The 17,242-nt window shown below is 39.4% G+C and overlaps 1 protein-coding gene across 2 annotated transcripts in view; it reads left to right on the top strand.

Moving 5' to 3' along the window:
* Positions 1 to 17,242, top strand: part of CPNE4 (copine 4) — a 228,295-nt gene that overhangs the window by 199,481 nt on the left and 11,572 nt on the right. For both annotated transcript variants that reach the window (XM_064704788.1, XM_064704787.1), the window contains 2 exons: positions 5,911 to 5,965; positions 14,957 to 15,008. In XM_064704788.1, the coding sequence (XP_064560858.1) occupies positions 5,911 to 5,965; positions 14,957 to 15,008 (107 nt within the window). The remainder of the gene's footprint in view (positions 1 to 5,910; positions 5,966 to 14,956; positions 15,009 to 17,242) is intronic.

The raw sequence follows: 17,242 nt of genomic DNA, 5'->3' as shown, positions 1-17,242 counted from the left end.
ATGCGTTGCACACCTCCCTTTTTAATTTTGTCAATTTGAAATTTTTACTAACAGAGGAAAATTATCTGATTTTGTCATAAAAAGGTATGTCAAGTAGAGCAGATCAACAGTTTATTCTTTTAAGACCAGAATTGAAAATTAAAGGCATAATAATTGATTTTGCTGCCTGCAGTACTTTTAAAATATCTCCCTGGTACTTCTGATCTGACCTAAGACCAAAATTATGAGTGACAGCTTAATATCCAGGGATTCAAGTCTGGTATTTTCCTTGCAAGCTGTTAATTTCAGATTCTCAGGTATTTGCAACTAAAAGTGAGCTCTTAGTGTTTCTCTCTCCTCACTCCATGTTTTTTCCTTCCCCCCATCCACTGCATCATTAGTACTGCTTGTGCTACTGTGTTGTTCCAGCATAGAGTGAGCAGGTTTTCATGCTGATGGTCTCCAAGGTCAGTTAAGTAGCATCCATACAAATGCTGCATTGGATTCAAGAGAATAAACTTAAGGACAGCTACAGCTCCATACCATTGGGCTTTAATGGGAACCAATAAAATTAGTTCAGAACAAGTTGTGCAAGTGGCTATCTAGGAGTTAATCTTTCAGATTTAATAAATTCAGAATTAATATAGAATGGTTTAGGCCTTTTTTCTTAAGAAACCATTAAGAACACAGATTCCAGATTTCGATCTTTAAAAGCAACTGATTTTCAGAGAGCATAGTCCTGGCAACCTTTTTGAATCCAGTTATTGCTGCACTGCTGAATATCTCAAGCATCATCTGTCCCTGGGGCTTCTGAGGAGGTTGCAAAATGTCTTTAGTGTCTGACTAATTAATTTTACCTAGTGGAAGAGTTTTATCCATCTCATTAATAGGAATAGCAAATCTTTTTCAGAATAAATGTAATATCCTGATTTCAATGATACTCTATGTCAGAAGGTACCAGTGGTTAATGAGACAGGATTTTGAAATGTTCTTTATTTTGTCTCCTTATAATAAGCATATTTCTTTCCTTCCAGTAGCCCCTTTCACTCGACTTCCTAGTGAAATAGAAAATAGGATCATTATCTGTATCACTTTTACAGATTTACAAAACCATAATATTACCTCTATTCATCTCTTTTCCTGTAGGTGCAGTACAGCTCACTGAAATCTCTCTTCTCTCTGCCCCTATTAGTGTTTTGATTTGTCATTGCTCTTGCTCTGCTGCCAGTAGATAGCTTGAAGCATGGGTGTTTAAAACTGAGCAATGTCTCAAAAGGACAATATGGGATATTTTCAGATATTATTTTCTGCTATTGTGCTATATGGTATAATTGAATTAATGACAAAGTTTTTTCTAGCTGGTTGTATTTCTGTTCAGAAGACTGCAGTCTTGGAGCCCTGACAATTAATTTCTGTGTGCATTAATTTACATTGATCAATATGAACACTGAATCTGAACCCTCTCCCTGATTTTTCTTTCAGGGAGTGAAGTGGAAGACTACGAGCTGAATTGTTTCTCTTCTAAAGCATATGAATGAATCATGTTTCAGAGTACATTATTTAATACTTATCTGACAAGGGCTTGATGCCAGTAAATTGTGAATCATAACAGCTTACAGGGATTAACAGCAGTTCCAAAGAAAATACAGAAATCATTTGAAATATTTAAACAATTTAAGCAATGCCACAGATCTGCTCAGTCTTGGGTTCAGTAATATGAGCATGTTTGACTGAAAAAGTATCAGAAATCATATATATCTATGCTTCCATGACTACTCATGGTCCTTAAATAACCAGGTATAAAATTCATATTCTGATGCTTTTGCTTTTTTGATCTTCATGTCAAGTACTTCAGCTTTTTGAAAGTTATGCCACATTTAAATTTTCAAGGGAACCTATGTAGAACAAAGAAATTATAAAAGGTGAAGTAGATATGACAGAGTAATTTTGTAAAGATTCTGCCAAGTCACAGTCCTCTTTTTCTTACTTGATTCTGTAAATTTCAGATTCTGTAGAACCAGCTTTTTTTTCCAGTTGCATGTTTCTCTCCTGTCCTTTCCCTTTATCAATCTGCCTCCAGCAGGACAGTGCAAGCAGTTTCCTTTTTTGTGTCAAGGACACTCTGGCCACCTTTAAACAAAACAAGTCAAAGTTCCTGAGGTTGCCTGAGGCCAAGGACATGACACTGCCCATGTCTTTGTGTCTCAGCTTTCTTCCTCCCAGCACAAACTGGTGATGCCCAAACTGCATTTGGGAGCAATGTCAAGCGCAGCTGGACCTGATGCCTTGTGAAGGCTGACCTAGAACAGAGGCTGGACAGAGTTAAAGAATAAAGTAGGTATTTATCAAAAGGCCTCAATGGATACACCTTGGGCAGTACAAGAGCCCAGCCAGGGCTACACCCAAGCTGAACCCAAAATGGCCACTAAATGGACAACCAGTCACGAGGTCTCTCACTTTCATAATTTCTGGTCCATTAGCAAATTGGAGTTAATTGTCCAATTATAGCTTTAGATTATGAAGTCCCATCCTTCTTGTTTTTTCTCTTCAGTCCACCATTGTTTATGATCTTGGGCCTGAAACTTGGATCAGTTGTCCTTGGTCCCCAGCTAGAGTGAGAATTGCTTTGTCCACCCACTCTGTGAAGAGAGCTTACCATCCCCCAACATGAAGCTCAGAACTACACACCAAAGCAGCACAGAATCTGAAAATTACAAAAGCCAGAGCCCTGAGGTTCGGTCTGAGGCATCAGACCCAGCACTGTCCCTGGGAGGTCTCTGGGGGTTCTGGTTGGCAGAAGCCAGTGCTGCACCAGAGAGGGTGCTCACAGATCATGTCTGTGGCTATGTCCCATTGCTTCAACCAGGGTTACAGGCCTGTTTCCTACTATAAATGATACCCAAATGTCTGAGCAAGTACTATGAAGAAAAAGGAAACTGGTTCTCACTTTTCTTCTTTTGAGTGAGTTTCAATTACAAAGAAAAGTCATTAGAGCAAATCCCTTTCCTACTGAAATGCCAGGCTGGGAAACAGGTCTGGAGTCTCTGATGCATGTGATTCACCCCTGAGGCAGGAGAAAAATCTTCTTTTCATTTTCTGACTGTAGTTTAAGTCCCTGAATGACCTAACCCTTGACATAGCTTCCAGAAGCTGGGAAGCTGCTCTGCTTTCTTCTGCATGCTGCCCTGATAGCCCCGGGTCTTTTAGAGCAGCTCTGCCACACCACAAAAGGATTATCCTGGAAGTGAGAGAATTCTTGTCTGCCCTTCTGGGTCATGTTTTCCCTGCTGTGTCTCAGTAGTGCAGGATGAGCAGAATGAGGGCAGCAGGCTCAGCTGTAGGATTTGTTTCTCATATGATCAAGTGAAGGGTGGATGGGAAGACTAGAGGAGGTTATATTGTAAAACTCCACTGAGCCATTAAACTGCTCATTTACTAAAGAGTAAATATTGCTAAACACCTTGTTTTTTGTGATAGAAGGGGAATACATTTAAATACATACATTTGAATTTTATTTTTATTCTGAAAGCTATCAGCTGCAATTTTTGAGGTGTGGTCAGGGGATGACATGATGATCTTTTTTATACAAGGGATGTGTCATAAGTTTCCCTTCTTACCTTAAAAATCAAGCTCCAATAGCACGTGAGAGTTAATTTCTTGGTCCCAGCTGCTTGAATCAGATTCCCAGAGGTATGGCCCTAAATTCTGGTGGGCTACCTAATGAGAGTGTGTTGTCTCTGGCTGAGACAACAGAAAGTACTAAGCACAGAAGACCCCAGGACACTCTAAAAAGCAGCCATATGGAGCCTCATCCTGAGGGGCTACATGATCCTGCTTCACTCTTTCACAATATAATGGCTGCACTTACTGGAAAAGGAGATGTGGGACGTTCAAACATGAAGACAAGTGTCCTGACTGTGGAGGCAAGGTATTCTGGGTGCAGAATAACAGTGGGGGCTGTGCCACTGTGTGACTGGGAATGTGGGAGGCTCGCCACCAGAAGGAGAATCCAGGCTGCTGGAGGTATGACTTGTTGCTGCAGAGCAGAAGATGGAGCTGTAGATACAGGAGTGCCTACACTTGTTTACACTCCAGAAGCACTGCAGTGGAATTCAGGCACTGGATGAGTTCAGGCATCTCCCAGTTGTATAACTGCTGCCAGCATTGAACTTAGACACTTATGTTCAACTCAAGTAAAATTCTAAGTAAAATTCTTTTTTACTCTTTGTTTGTTCTTGCCCCAAATCAATTAACTGCAGCTCCAAAGAGTTTGATTTTCTAATCCAGCCATGCTTAATCATTTATGTAAAACAAGATTGTTGGGGTTTTTTTTCCCCCTTTCAGATTCTTTTCTAATGATTTCTTATTTCTTGCCCTCAAAGTGTGCCTGAATTCCCTGCATCCATTTGTAAGGGCTTTCCCTCTTCCAGGAGTGTTTAATCAAAGAGAATGCTATCAGCAGGTGGTTAGCATAGAATGTCAGCAGCCACTTCATTTCTGACATCTCTTGGGAAAAAAATGTTTCATTACCGTGCAAATGATGTTAGTCTTCCTTTCCAAGATCCATTGTCACATGGTGTAACATATGGTACACAGAACTGTGCTCCCAAGATTTATGCAGCAGAGGGGACACAGTTCTGCTTTCTTTCAAATTTTTCTTTAGGTTGTATCTGAAATATCATGGTGCCTTTACCAGCCTATGCCAGACAAAAGAACTGAGCAGCTTTAATGGGTGCTATTATCTTTTTGGAGTCTGTCTGGGATGTGAATTATTCAGTTGATACTTGGAGTGGCCATCTCTTGAACTACACCAAAAATACTGAAGCTGCTAGCCTCTCCTGGGAATTTTTAGAAGTTCCAATCATGGTAGTTGGAATTCAACTTTTCCAAGGGCCGTGAAACCCTGTAAGTAGACTAGGGTAAACTTAGTCTGATTTATCAGAAGACTGGAGTACAGTTCAGTGACATCAGTGAGACTTCAGGATATGTCTGGAATTAAGCATATGTTTGAGTGAATTGTTAACCTCAAGTGTATGATCAAGTGCTTTGCTGACTCAGGGACAAGACATTCCTTGCAGCTTGTTGTTTTCCACTTTGCCATCTGGGAAGAGGCAGCTTGACAGCATGTGGGCTGTGTGAGACATTATTGCATTTCTGAAAGGGTATTAACAGCTTTGAAGTTTCCAGGTTCTCTGAATCAGGTATTTTTTCTCCTGCATGTCTAACTGGGGTAAAATAACCTCACTGTAGTGTCTGAAAGCAAACTGACCATGCCAAGGCATTTTGGCAGGTTATCAGTCAATCTAAGCTTAATTAAAATAATCTTATGTTTTAGAGCAACTGCTAAAGATGCAGGTGGAAAGCTTTACAGAACCTGCAGGCTTGGGACCATGAAATTGCCCCTTTCTGATATTTTAGGAAGTGCCTTTTGAGCAGCTGGACAACTGTAAGAACCCAAATTTGTAAACACTTTTAATCTGAGTCATATCTTCACTAGGCTCATTTTCTGAGCTGGGGGAGCACATCTATATTTATATGAAATAAATGTTGTTACAGGCTCTTCAGTCAACAAACTCTCTTGTTTCAGCCAGGTAATTCAAAAGCGTGGGTAATACAGACTTGTTGCTGTATTTGTGGGGGAAGAACAAGACATCCTGATCTCTCAGTATTCTCCAAGTGATTTTAAATATGCCCAAAAATACTAGGAGCTCAACTGAAAACTCTTCCATAACACACTCCCCCTAATCTGTTCAGTACACAACCCTACTTCTCCAATCCAGTACCCTTCCACTCTGCCATCACTTGACTTAGAAGCCATTTCTGTGCTGTTGAGACACTTTGCATTTCTCATAAGTGCATACAGAGGAATAAATGTTTATTGTAAAAATATTTCTTTATGGGTACTCTTATATTTTTTTCATTCTTTTCCAGTGACAAAATGTTCCCAGCCTTTGGATTTGGAGCAAGAATACCCCCAGAATACAAAGTAGGTGCCTAAGTGTAATTTTCTAATTTCCTTGAGTTATGAGACACAAAATAAGGGAGAAATGGTGAAAGGCAAGGCAGTGGCAAACAGGAACAGCTCCTCTGCTTGTTATCTTCCATCTGGCTTTCTCATCCAGTGTTACCTCACTGAAACCAGAAATCAGACAGGGCTAGACTTAAAACAATTGTTTGATGATACCCAAAATATTTTATGGTATTGGCAAAGCTTCGTTAGTGGATGCTAAGAGGAGAAATAATGTTTTGAGCATCCCTTGCCAAACATCTTCCTGAAAATAAAGACTTGAGAAGAATTTGGCAAAATTCCGTGTCATGGCGGACACAGTAATTGAGTCAACAATATTCTTGTATTTCTCTACCAGGAAGAGAAATACAAGAGCATGTAGCCATGCTAGAGAGAAGTAGTATCTATAAACAAAACAAAAAACCAAAAACGAAACAAAAATAAAAACAACAACAAAAAATTTTAAAAGTGATCTGCAGTGATGCTGCAACTGTGAGCATAAATATGCCATCTAGTAGGCTTAGAGTGAAGACAGTGAAGTAAAAGAAGGAGCATCCACCCAAAAACAAAGGCCCAAGAAAAAATAAGGAGAAATTCAAATCCTTTGTTTCACAGAGGTTGTGTGGGCAGAAGACTAGTTCTGCACAGATAAGAAACCAAAATCTTGGTGGGCAATCTGCAACCCAGGTACTGTCTGAAAAAGAGAAGTATCAGCCATCTAATCATGCAGACTTCATCCAGTGTCCCCATGTGCCCTGCTCTGGGTTGTGTCTCTGGGCTGTGGCTGAGGTAGGGAGGTGAACACTAGCCAGGTAAGAATTTCTGAGAGGGATTGTGTGCATTCTGCCTTGTAAGGCATGAGTCAGCAGATGAACAAAAGTGCGCCAGTGTGTTCCTCACGGCTTGTAGGCTTGAGACCTGCAGAAGAATAACAGTAGTGATGTACAGGAAATTTGATACATGTCATGCAAACAGATGTCTAAGGTAAGTTCATGTATGTTTTAACAATATTGCTTTCTCAGTTGGTCTGTGCCAGGCAAGGTGTTTTGCCTTGCTTTGTTCCTCAAGGGTAACTCCAGTGTTAGTGCTTTCCAAAGTCAGAGATGTCTTCCAGGGCTTTGATACACATTTTAATGTGGTATTACGAGCTCAAAACATCTGTGTCTGTTGTATGTTTGTTCCAACTGCAGCAGCTGACAACCATCACTGTTACTTAAGGTGGTGTGTCAGGACCTGGTTGTTCCATCATCTGCAAGGTGACCACTGGTGCATGGGGGAAACCTTACAACTTCTCCAGTCATAGGCAGTCATCCTTATCTAAGGACTGCTTGAAGGAAGGTGTTACTGTGTCAGCTGAAGTCTTTTCAGTGGTTTCCTGGAACAGATAAAGATCCCAGCACAAAGCTGCTCTTTTCAGCCAAAATAATCAACTGGTAGCACTGATGCTTCAGGTCACACGAACCTGTTGGCAACAATGCAGTTTTGTTAGACTCCAGTATCATTCTTCTCACCTGATTGTGAGAGCACATTTCAGGTGCTAGCTGGAAAACAGATGTCTTGCCAGAAAGTAACTTCAGGGGTCTGTGTAACCAATTGTTCCTGCAATCACAAACACCAATTGGTTTTCTGCTTTGGCAGAATTAGTGTTTGGATAATTTCCTGACAAATGCCCTTAAGAAACTCAGAGAATTGCACTGAACTTAGTAGTCCATGAAGGAATGAGGAGTCTTATCCTGTAACATGAGCTTTCCTCAACAGTCTGTCTGTTGCTAACTTCTCAAAGCAAGAAAATAAATGGGACTCGGGACCTTCAGATTTAGCAAAGTTCAGGAAAAGTAAGGGTAAACTTCAGAAGATGAGGCTGCTTTCTTGTGGATTACATATGTGTGACTAAATAAAACAAATCCCAAAGTAAATGGAGATGCACCTGAATGCCGGAACAACATCTTTAATTTCTGCTATGGAAACTTGTGACAAAAAGTGACAAAGACAAAATGACATGACATTAGCTCTCAAACATAATAAAATTTTGAAGAAGGCAAGAACAACATTGCAGGGGACAAACTCTTCTGTGCCACAGTTGGGGACCAATAATCATCTTGGTGTCTATCACAGGCACATCCAGCTGGAACTGCATGAGGAGTTACCAGTCATCTGTGCCATAATTCAGTCTCTCCCTGTAATACTCTACACAGTCCATAAAAGTATCTGCCTTCTTAAAATAAACTATATCAGTACTTTTGGGTCCCTGTTGGATTTGACTGCACTTCTGAATTCAAAGATACGTCCTTCAAGAGTGAAAGGTCACCTTCATCATGATGCATTATTAAATCAAGACCAATAAACCTGAAAATCCTTCAGTAATTTAGTCTACACTGGTATAAAGTAAATTCAAAGCCAACAATGATTAGTTTTTGATGTGGAAGATAGCAAGGATGCATAGGAAACGGAGAAGAAACAGATAAAATTAAAAGTAACAGAGACTGAAGGAAAAAAAATGCTGCCAAGTTTCTTCCTTAACCTTTTATTTCCTGCTGCAAAAATGTGCTAACATGCTAGACACCACAGCAACAGTGCAGATCTGGTGCTATTCAAATGAGCTTTTCATGTTTTCAGTCACAGGTGCTACAAGTCATACATACCATACATTTGTTTTACTAAAGGAGAGCGGTGCCACTACTGTAACAATTTTACATCTTCAAATTTAAGTTGAATCATATGAGAACTTCTAAGTTCTGACCCCATCATGTGGATAAATCAGCTTCCCATTAATTTAGAGTGTCTGTTTTCAAGCCTCCAGTCCTAATGAAGTGATCTAACCTGCTCATAGCACTTTGGTCTCTGCACTCCAGCATCTGGTCTTTTATTTCTTTCAGTAGACAACAAATTGAAATAGGGCTATGGAAGAAATTACTCCCACTGCCAAGGGTTCCTAAGTAACCACGGAGCCCCCATACAACCTAAATAACATATCAGTAGTATCAGTTTCTATCTCTTCAGGCTCTTCATAAATCTCTTGATGTTCTACCCCTTTAAATCTTGTTTTTATATATGTTTTCCACAGAATTTCCATTTCAAGAGCACACTGCTATGTTGTGTTGACATTTTTTTCCCTCAGTTCATCTCCAAATGACACACTTCAGCTGTTAGTAGAAAATCAGCAGTTTCTTAGTGGCATAAGGAATCTGTGGAAGTGAAGGAAGCAGGACATGCCATATACATCATTCTTCATCAGTCTAGAGATCTTTCATCTAATATTCAACAATATGAGCTTCTTCCACAAAGACCTGACAAACACATCACCCTGTTCCTTGATCTAAGTAAAGCTCTGAGAGAAAAATTTCCCTAGAAGGTGAGTTTCTATCATACAAACTTCCAGATTTTTTTTTTTGTTTTGGTGGTTTTGGGTTGGTTTTTTTTTGCAATGAAAGGAAGCATCTGAGAAGTCTGATGTAAAGTGAAGAGGTGGTAGATAATATGGACTCAGACATGGCTGTGAAAGGTCACAGTGAAGAGGAGGCAAGAAAGCAAACCACACACGCTGACTTCTTAGCAGGCAGGACTCAAAGGAGATGAAAAACCACACAGCAGCACAAAACTTACTGTTAAAATGAAAAGCAAGTTCAAATTGTGTCAGCCCCATGACAGGTGGATTGTCATTAATGAAGGCCTGTTCCCTAAAGGAGAACTGCAGCTGACACCTGAATAGATACTAAACAACTTGCAGTTTGTTTTAAGAGAGTCCTGGTTATTTCTGTATTTTTAGTGAAAGCTTCATTGCCTGCTTCTGCTGTGAATGTGTGCTGGAGACAAACTCACTGCAGTTACAGACACAGGGCAGCATCTTTACAGCCCTAACCTGCACTGGTTTGTTGGACAGCTGAGGGATTTGAGAAGTGCTGTGGTCTTTATGATTCCTGCACTGGCTAAAATATAAGCAAACCTGAAAAAAAAAAAAAAAAAAAGGATGTGTAGCAGACCAAAGGACAGAACAGAATTAGTCTCCTTATCCATGCAAGTTGGATTTAGACATGGAAACTTGGGCAGCATGTACAAAAGTGAAGAATAAAGGGAAATAAGTGGCCCAGCTTTGCCAAGCAGAAATACGTCCAATGTATCTTAGTGAGAAACACAAGCTTTCCAGCTCCCAAGCTATTTGATTAATGAGCATTCTGAAAACAATAGCTTTTGACCAAAAGTGCTTGAAATTCATTAGTGTCTTAAGCTTTTGCAAAATATGCAGGCATTTAATATTTAGTTTTCTGAATGACAGCAGCTTAATAGCATTCAGTTTATTCACAGATAAGTGTCCAACATAGTTCATTTTGGCATTTACACTTGTATGCATCTATTGTTCATGGATTTTTTTACAATTTCTATTTAAATTATTAAGAAAGCATTCCTAGAAATCTGACTTTGTCACATTGTTTGTCAAATAGTCCTAGTACCATCACCACAGAGAAAAGCTGGAGCTGTTTGGGACATGAGGGTTAATTTCAATGAATTCAACAATTTAGAGAAGGGGAGGAAAGGATTATTATTTTTCAGAATTCAGGCATCCATATTCATAATTTGAAAATAAAAACCATAGCTTCTTATTTTAAAAAATAGAAATTCAGTTAAAGGAGTTTAAAAAATATGTAGGCCAAACTAGAATAACAAGTTTCAATGAAACTTGAATAAAATGCCTTTGCACAGTTCAAAAGCTTTCCAGCAATTTGCTTTATCAATGTTGGGGAATTTATTATTTTTCAGATTCCAAAATAGGGATTTTTTTGTGATTTGAGGTCTCTATCTGAATTCATCAAATATTTTTTTTAAGAAATCTCAAAAATTCTCATCAATTAGGAAATTCTCCTTTCCTTTCAGCCTAAATTAGAAACATTTCCAGCAAGGGCCATGCTATGAGAATGAATTTCATTGCATCCCAATATGAGGGATGTTATGCTATGTTAAATCAATGTCATTTTTTCTACAAAAGTGGCCATAAGCATGGGGAAATATTGTTATAATTCTTCCAAGAGTCTCGTGGGTGCCATCACATTGAAGGAAAACTGCAGGTGTTTGTCACTGTAAATGTACAGACAGTGGAGGAAGCATTATACAGTGGTAAAAAACAACATTTCTATAACTTGTCTTAGCAAAACTATTCTGTACTGTTTATTTAATTGTTAAATCCTCAAAAAGCCTGTTACTGTAATCTATATCATAATGCATGGTAGGGCTAGTTAATTTGCTTGTTAAAAATCTTGAAGGAATTGCCTGTGAAATAGTGTCTTCCTGGTGTAGGAAGTTCCTAGTAGTAGTGTAATAATGCCACATCCATGATGGTATCTGCTAAAGAATGTATCTGGAGCCCTGCAGAGGCAAAAGATTCATACAAGTGCAAGTGAACGTCTTTAGCTGCAGGCTTTGAGTGCAGTTCTCTGCAGCAGCCCAAGTAACACCAGGCTGATCCCATGTAATCACCTCTGCATGCCAGCATTTCTCTCTCCTTCCCTTTTACGGATTGATTTTATGGAGCAATGTTAAGAGAGGAGGGCTGAGCAGAGGGTCAGCTTCATATTTGAAACTTAGTCCAGGGTTGCAAAAACTTAGTCCAGTCACAAAACACTCAGGGTTTTGTGAGGACACTCCTTAATGTGAGGCTGACTTCCACCACAGACTGTGCTCTGCAGTTCTGGGCAAAATTCTCTGTGCCAGGTACTGATGTAAGGCAGCCATTCTGTATTTGTGTGACTTGAGACATTCCAGGATTTCCTGGCTGATAGATCAATCCACAATACAAACCATCCTAGTAAATTATATAAACATGCCTGCTTCTGAGCAGCCCAGTGTCTTCTTGTTTCCACTGAGGATTTCTCAGTCTTCAGCATCTTAAGTGTTCAAACTTTTGCCTCCTTTTTGGCATTCAGTTATCAGTTCTGGGAGTGTCACTCAAGGGTTGTGTCATTCAATATCAGAAAGATGCCATTGAGTATACCAGCTTTTGGTTCTATGTCATCAGTATGGTTTGCCGTTCAGTCACAAAACCCCTGCATGTTTAATTAGAAAAAGAAAAAAAAGGGAAAAAGAAAAAAAATGAGAGAAACTCATCACCTCACTGTTTAGAAAGCAAAAGCATTGAATGTCTGATCCAAACCACTTTTTGACATGGATGAGCTTTACATGGAGTCCTATCAGGTAGCAGCCCAAGTTTAGTAAGGCCTTCAGTAGGTGGTATGAGTCTGAAGTCTCTGCTGGTTTGGACACTTGAGTTCTGGCCACCACAGGGAAGACAGCAAAGGGGCAGGCTGAAGCACACTTGGCTTTGCTTAACAGAGAGGAGGATGAGATCTGAGCATTTGGAGAAGCTCTGCTTAAAACATATGTGCTGCTGCCTTGCCTTGAGTGATGATTTCCTGTTTGTGAACCATCACTGAGCTGCTCAAAGAATTTCTCTCCTCCACATTGTACTTAAATCTTGTTTAAATTGTGATATATTACTCAAGGAGCATAGGAAACAAGCCAATGCTTCTGCACATTCATTGTGTTTCCTGTGCTGCCTTCAGGGTACATTTTAACACTGCTCTGTGAATCAGAATGACAACGTATGAGGGCCATTTGCTTTAGGAGGATAGCAGCTGATGCTCAGACAGTATTATTTTTTGGATCATTGTGCACACTGACTAGACTTGGGCTTTCCTCATTGGCCTGAACTGTTTTCTGTTAAATAATAGCCTGGGTCCCAAAGCTCTGAACCAGATAAATTGTTTGCATTATGTGATTCTGAAAGAGGTATGGCAACAAAAGCAACCAAACCATGCTTGCATGTGAGATTGAAGTACTGTATTCATAGCTTTTGAAAAGATTTGTATTTTCCTTTAGGTATAATTTCAAATGCATTTGGAATAAAGAAATAAAATCACTGAAGAGGCACAGTGTTGGAAGAATCAGTCTGCAATACATAAACATACATTGCCATCCTTTTTGCTTTTCTAACACAGTTAATGCAAAATACAGAAACCCTAGAGGAAAGAGTAAGGTTAATGAGCAACAACAAAAAATATCAATGAGAAAACTCCCATAACAGTTTTTGACAGATCCAATTACCTTGGGCCTGCAGCTGGTTGTGAGACTGGCAGATAGCAGCTGGGCAAAGTGCACTGAGAGACACCCAGAGCAGCCAGGCAGAAGGGCTCTGAGCACCTCTGAAGTGTATCTGGCAGCCCTGATCTTCTGTGCTGCTCCGTGAGGAACAGAAACAGTGACTTCCTGCACTATCTTCCATGGCCAAGTAGGACAGACTGAATGGAACATGTAAAACCCTCTCTAAGACTGATGCTTGGTGCAGGCATGCTGAATGCTGGGCGGAGGCAACTGCAGACTTCTCAGTGAAGTTTTGCCTCAATTCTTTCTCATCATGGTAGAAGTATTGCTTTATTTAACCTCTTAATATTGGCAGGCATCACTGTGGTGAGCAAGATAGCACATGATGGGGAAATTCCATTTCTCTATGAATAACTCTCTTTGGCTGTAATTAGTCAACTTACACCACTGCACTTTCACAGAAACTTCTCTGCAATCACAAATTTTATCTATGGGACCATTAGTCACAGACCAATTTCCATACCCTGCTGTATGGAGACATCTAAACTAGCAAATGGAACAGCAACATACAAAAAATAAATCTCTTCCTGCAAATAATCCTGGTTCCATTGTACAGGAGGTTTCTTTCCATATCATTCGGGCTGTTGGCACTTTTGAAGATTCTACAGAGATCTATAAAGCATTAAATGTGTATAATTGCAGTTATATAAATGCCTTCTTAAATCTGGGATGACACATCTAAATTGACCTTCAAATTATGCAAATTACCTGCTAAACTCCCAGTCACTTTTTGCAAGTCAAATATATATATACATATATGTATATATACATATATACATAAAATATATGTATATAAACCTATATGTATATTCACACATTATGCATTGTGGGACAAAATCTGAGCTTTTTCATTCAAGGAAAATTAAGACAAACAGAATTAAGGGGCTGGGCTTCAGACCCAAAGAGATTAAAGGGAATCAAGAGAAAGAAAAAGAAAAATGCAGGCAAGAATCAAACTTAAAGAGGAATTTTGGAATAGGAAACTTACAGTACCTAGCATTATTTAAGCATACAAAAGTCTTCTATTATTTTCCCAGGGGACCAAAGACAAAATACTTTGTTTTGTTAGAAAATCAGCTACTTTGTTGTATTCACAGTGAGTTCTTTTAAAAAACAGCTCTGTAGGATTTAATGATAGACAGATTGAGAGACAGAGAGAGAGAGAGATATTGGAATATTCACAATGTGGAAGGAAAACCAAAGGGTCTTCAGGATTTTTTAAATTTATTTATTATGCCCCAGAGTGATGTAACATTTTAACCAACTTCAACTCCTTACACTTTTTACACTACTATTGCACAGTGGATCATTGATTTTTCCATAGAATTACTTTCCCACTACTTCTTCGCCTTAGAAGATGAACTGTTCACACAGTGAGGTCGGGATGCAGAAGTGAGCTGAGTTTCTGCAGTCACTGCTGTATCACAACCTGCATTCTCTCTCCTGCAGTCTGAGATGCTGAGATAGGGAGAGCTGGCATTTAAAGGGCCTCAGCAATAGATTCCTCTTCCTCAATGCCCAGTATTGATAGCCCAATCCTTACACCATGTTTATATGATTTTTTAATGTATTTGGGTGGGTTTTCTACGTGACTTGTTTTGCTTTGTTTTGTTGTTTTTGTTGTTATTGACAAATTTGATTCCAGTTTTGCTGCTTTGGTTCTGCAGGGAGCTCCAGCTGGGACTGTATTTCACACTTAATGGCTGAAAGCTTGAAAGGTCTCCAGTTTAGCACAGAAAAAATGTCAAGAGTGTTTAACCACAAGTCTTCTTGGAATAATTTTTCTGACAACAGTCTTCTTTTCTTTCCATTTATCTGCAGGTCTCTCATGACTTTGCAATCAATTTCAATGAAGACAACCCAGAATGTGCAGGTAATGCTCACAGTAGGACAGACTGCCATAGTTTTGCTGTGTGCAAAAAATGTGCATTTTTTATTGCATCACCTGAGTATTATTCAAAGTGGTTTTATTAAAGAGGGCAGCTAGGATCTGGAGACCTGACAGACTCCAAACCATTGAGCTTGACTTTAGAAATCCTGGAAAGTGCCATATAATAATTTCCTGAAAAGTTGGTGGACATTCAGCACTTGGACTTCCTGGAATCACTTGCATTTCTGAGAACTAGACTAATTTAAAATCTTCAGCTACCTCAACATCATAGGTTGTGCTGCTAAGAAGGACAGGATATGAAAAAGCAAGCTGTGAAGTTCTGTGATCAAAAATTCCCTCAGTTTAGAGCCAACTCTTTGACCAGATGTGTAGCCTGCTTCAAGTCAAGGGCAGGGAGGCAGCTGATGACTACTGTGGTGGAAAGAAACCTCCTTTTCTGAGAGCAAACGCAGCAGGACGCTACAGTGTAAGATATTGGTGTGTTCTACCAACAGTCATTAATCCTTGGTAATCAGAGGCCAGATTTATGTAGCAGATGTTGCTCTATGTCTTGTATTGCAAGTGAGATCTGCAGTTTAAAATCTCCTGCCACAATTCACACATTTTGTAAAAGACAATAACAGGAAAATGACCTCTAAATCCAGTAACAATTAAGAATTTTGCTTGGGTGATCATTGCTGTCTACAATCCACAGGTTGTTATTCTCCCTTATCCTTCTGCTTCCATCCAAATACTGAACTGGGTATTTCAAAATGCTCTTCCTGTTCAAATTTTCTAGCTGCTCCTTTTAGCCCTTCTCAGGCTTATTAGTGGCTTTCTTTTGGGCATGGGCAGCAAACATGTTCAGGATGAGAAATAAGATGCAGAGAAATGAAGTGAGGAAAAGAAGAGAGGGCAAGCAATTCAAGGGAAAGAGACATTAAAAGAATTCAGAGTTCATACATCTTAAATGCAAGACCTGTTTTTGGTTCAGTGGGCATTCCTGCTTTGTTATTGCACTTGAATTGTTGGACTGCCCCAGCCTTTGCAGGTCATGTGCTTGAAATGCAATTGGGCAAAAGTCCTACAGCTGCCTGATATGCTCACACAGCTTTTCACAGTGCTTTTAAGGAGTCAAAAGAAGCAGGAGTTACATGTATGCATCTAGAAGTGCCTGTAAGCTTGTAAGCCAGCTTGATGTTGAGACTTCAGTGTGGGGATGGGGTGGGGAAGCAAAAGAGTCCTCAGAATTCCATCTGGACTGTCATATTTAATAATGTGTCATTAAAACAATTAACAGTGGTCAGCATTAGATGATAACATATGTATGTTTAGATGATAACATATTTATGTGTTTAGTGTTCAAATAGAGCTTTGTTTCTCAATACTAACTCGCAGGATATTTCTGACCCTCTGCAAACTACAGAGAAAAGCTCTAGCAGTCCATGCAAAGAACGCTTATTTTTATCCCCTGCTCCCTCTTTGCTGCTTCTTTTGAGTTCAAGGCTAATTCTTCTATCACACTGCCATTGTTGTATAATGATTTTTATTGATTGAAAAGGTTGCCACATCTAGGTGGTGCCAGCAGCATGGTTTGCACAGACAAACCCTCTATAAGCAAATGATTTACTATCCAAACCACAATCTGTGTGCAAAACTAAATGCAACAATGGAAATGAAAGGGGACAGAAAAAACAGGAAGGAGCTGCTCTATGAGGATTGGCTTAGGTCACTTAATAATTTAAACTTTGTTTGTATCTTTGCATAAGAGTCAGTTATCTGATAAATTAGCCCATTGCCAGAAAGGAGTTCTAGGCCTAAGAAAACATAAAAATATCATTGCAACAGGAAAGAATGCCAGGGAAGAAATTTTGCAGCATTTGCACCTGAATCTCCAAGATATTAAAAGCACTTGTTTGTCCTAAAGGATACCTTTTTAAATAATATCAACCTGGGTGAAAGCAAGAAGAGACAAACCAGAAAATGTGTTGTTTAATCATCTGCTGCAGCTTGCTCATCTGCCTGTCATGGGTGCTTGTTTGTTGTGTGATGTTTTCTAGATGCTCTCACTGTTTTAGGTGTCACAGGGAACAGTAACATCAGCAAGTCACATGGAGAAAGGATGCAAGAGTGAGGAGATAAAGTGCTTAGTGATTACACTATTTTACCTTGTAATATCTAGCATACTTGCCAGGAAATAAAGTAAAATTGCTTAAGAGTATCTTTGTTTAAACAAA

This window comes from Zonotrichia leucophrys, chromosome 2, assembly GCF_028769735.1.
Source record: "Zonotrichia leucophrys gambelii isolate GWCS_2022_RI chromosome 2, RI_Zleu_2.0, whole genome shotgun sequence".
Classification (NCBI taxonomy): Eukaryota; Metazoa; Chordata; class Aves; order Passeriformes; family Passerellidae; genus Zonotrichia; species Zonotrichia leucophrys.
The sequence above is the reverse complement of the archived record's forward strand: the minus strand, read 5'-3'. Positions and strand labels throughout refer to the sequence as shown.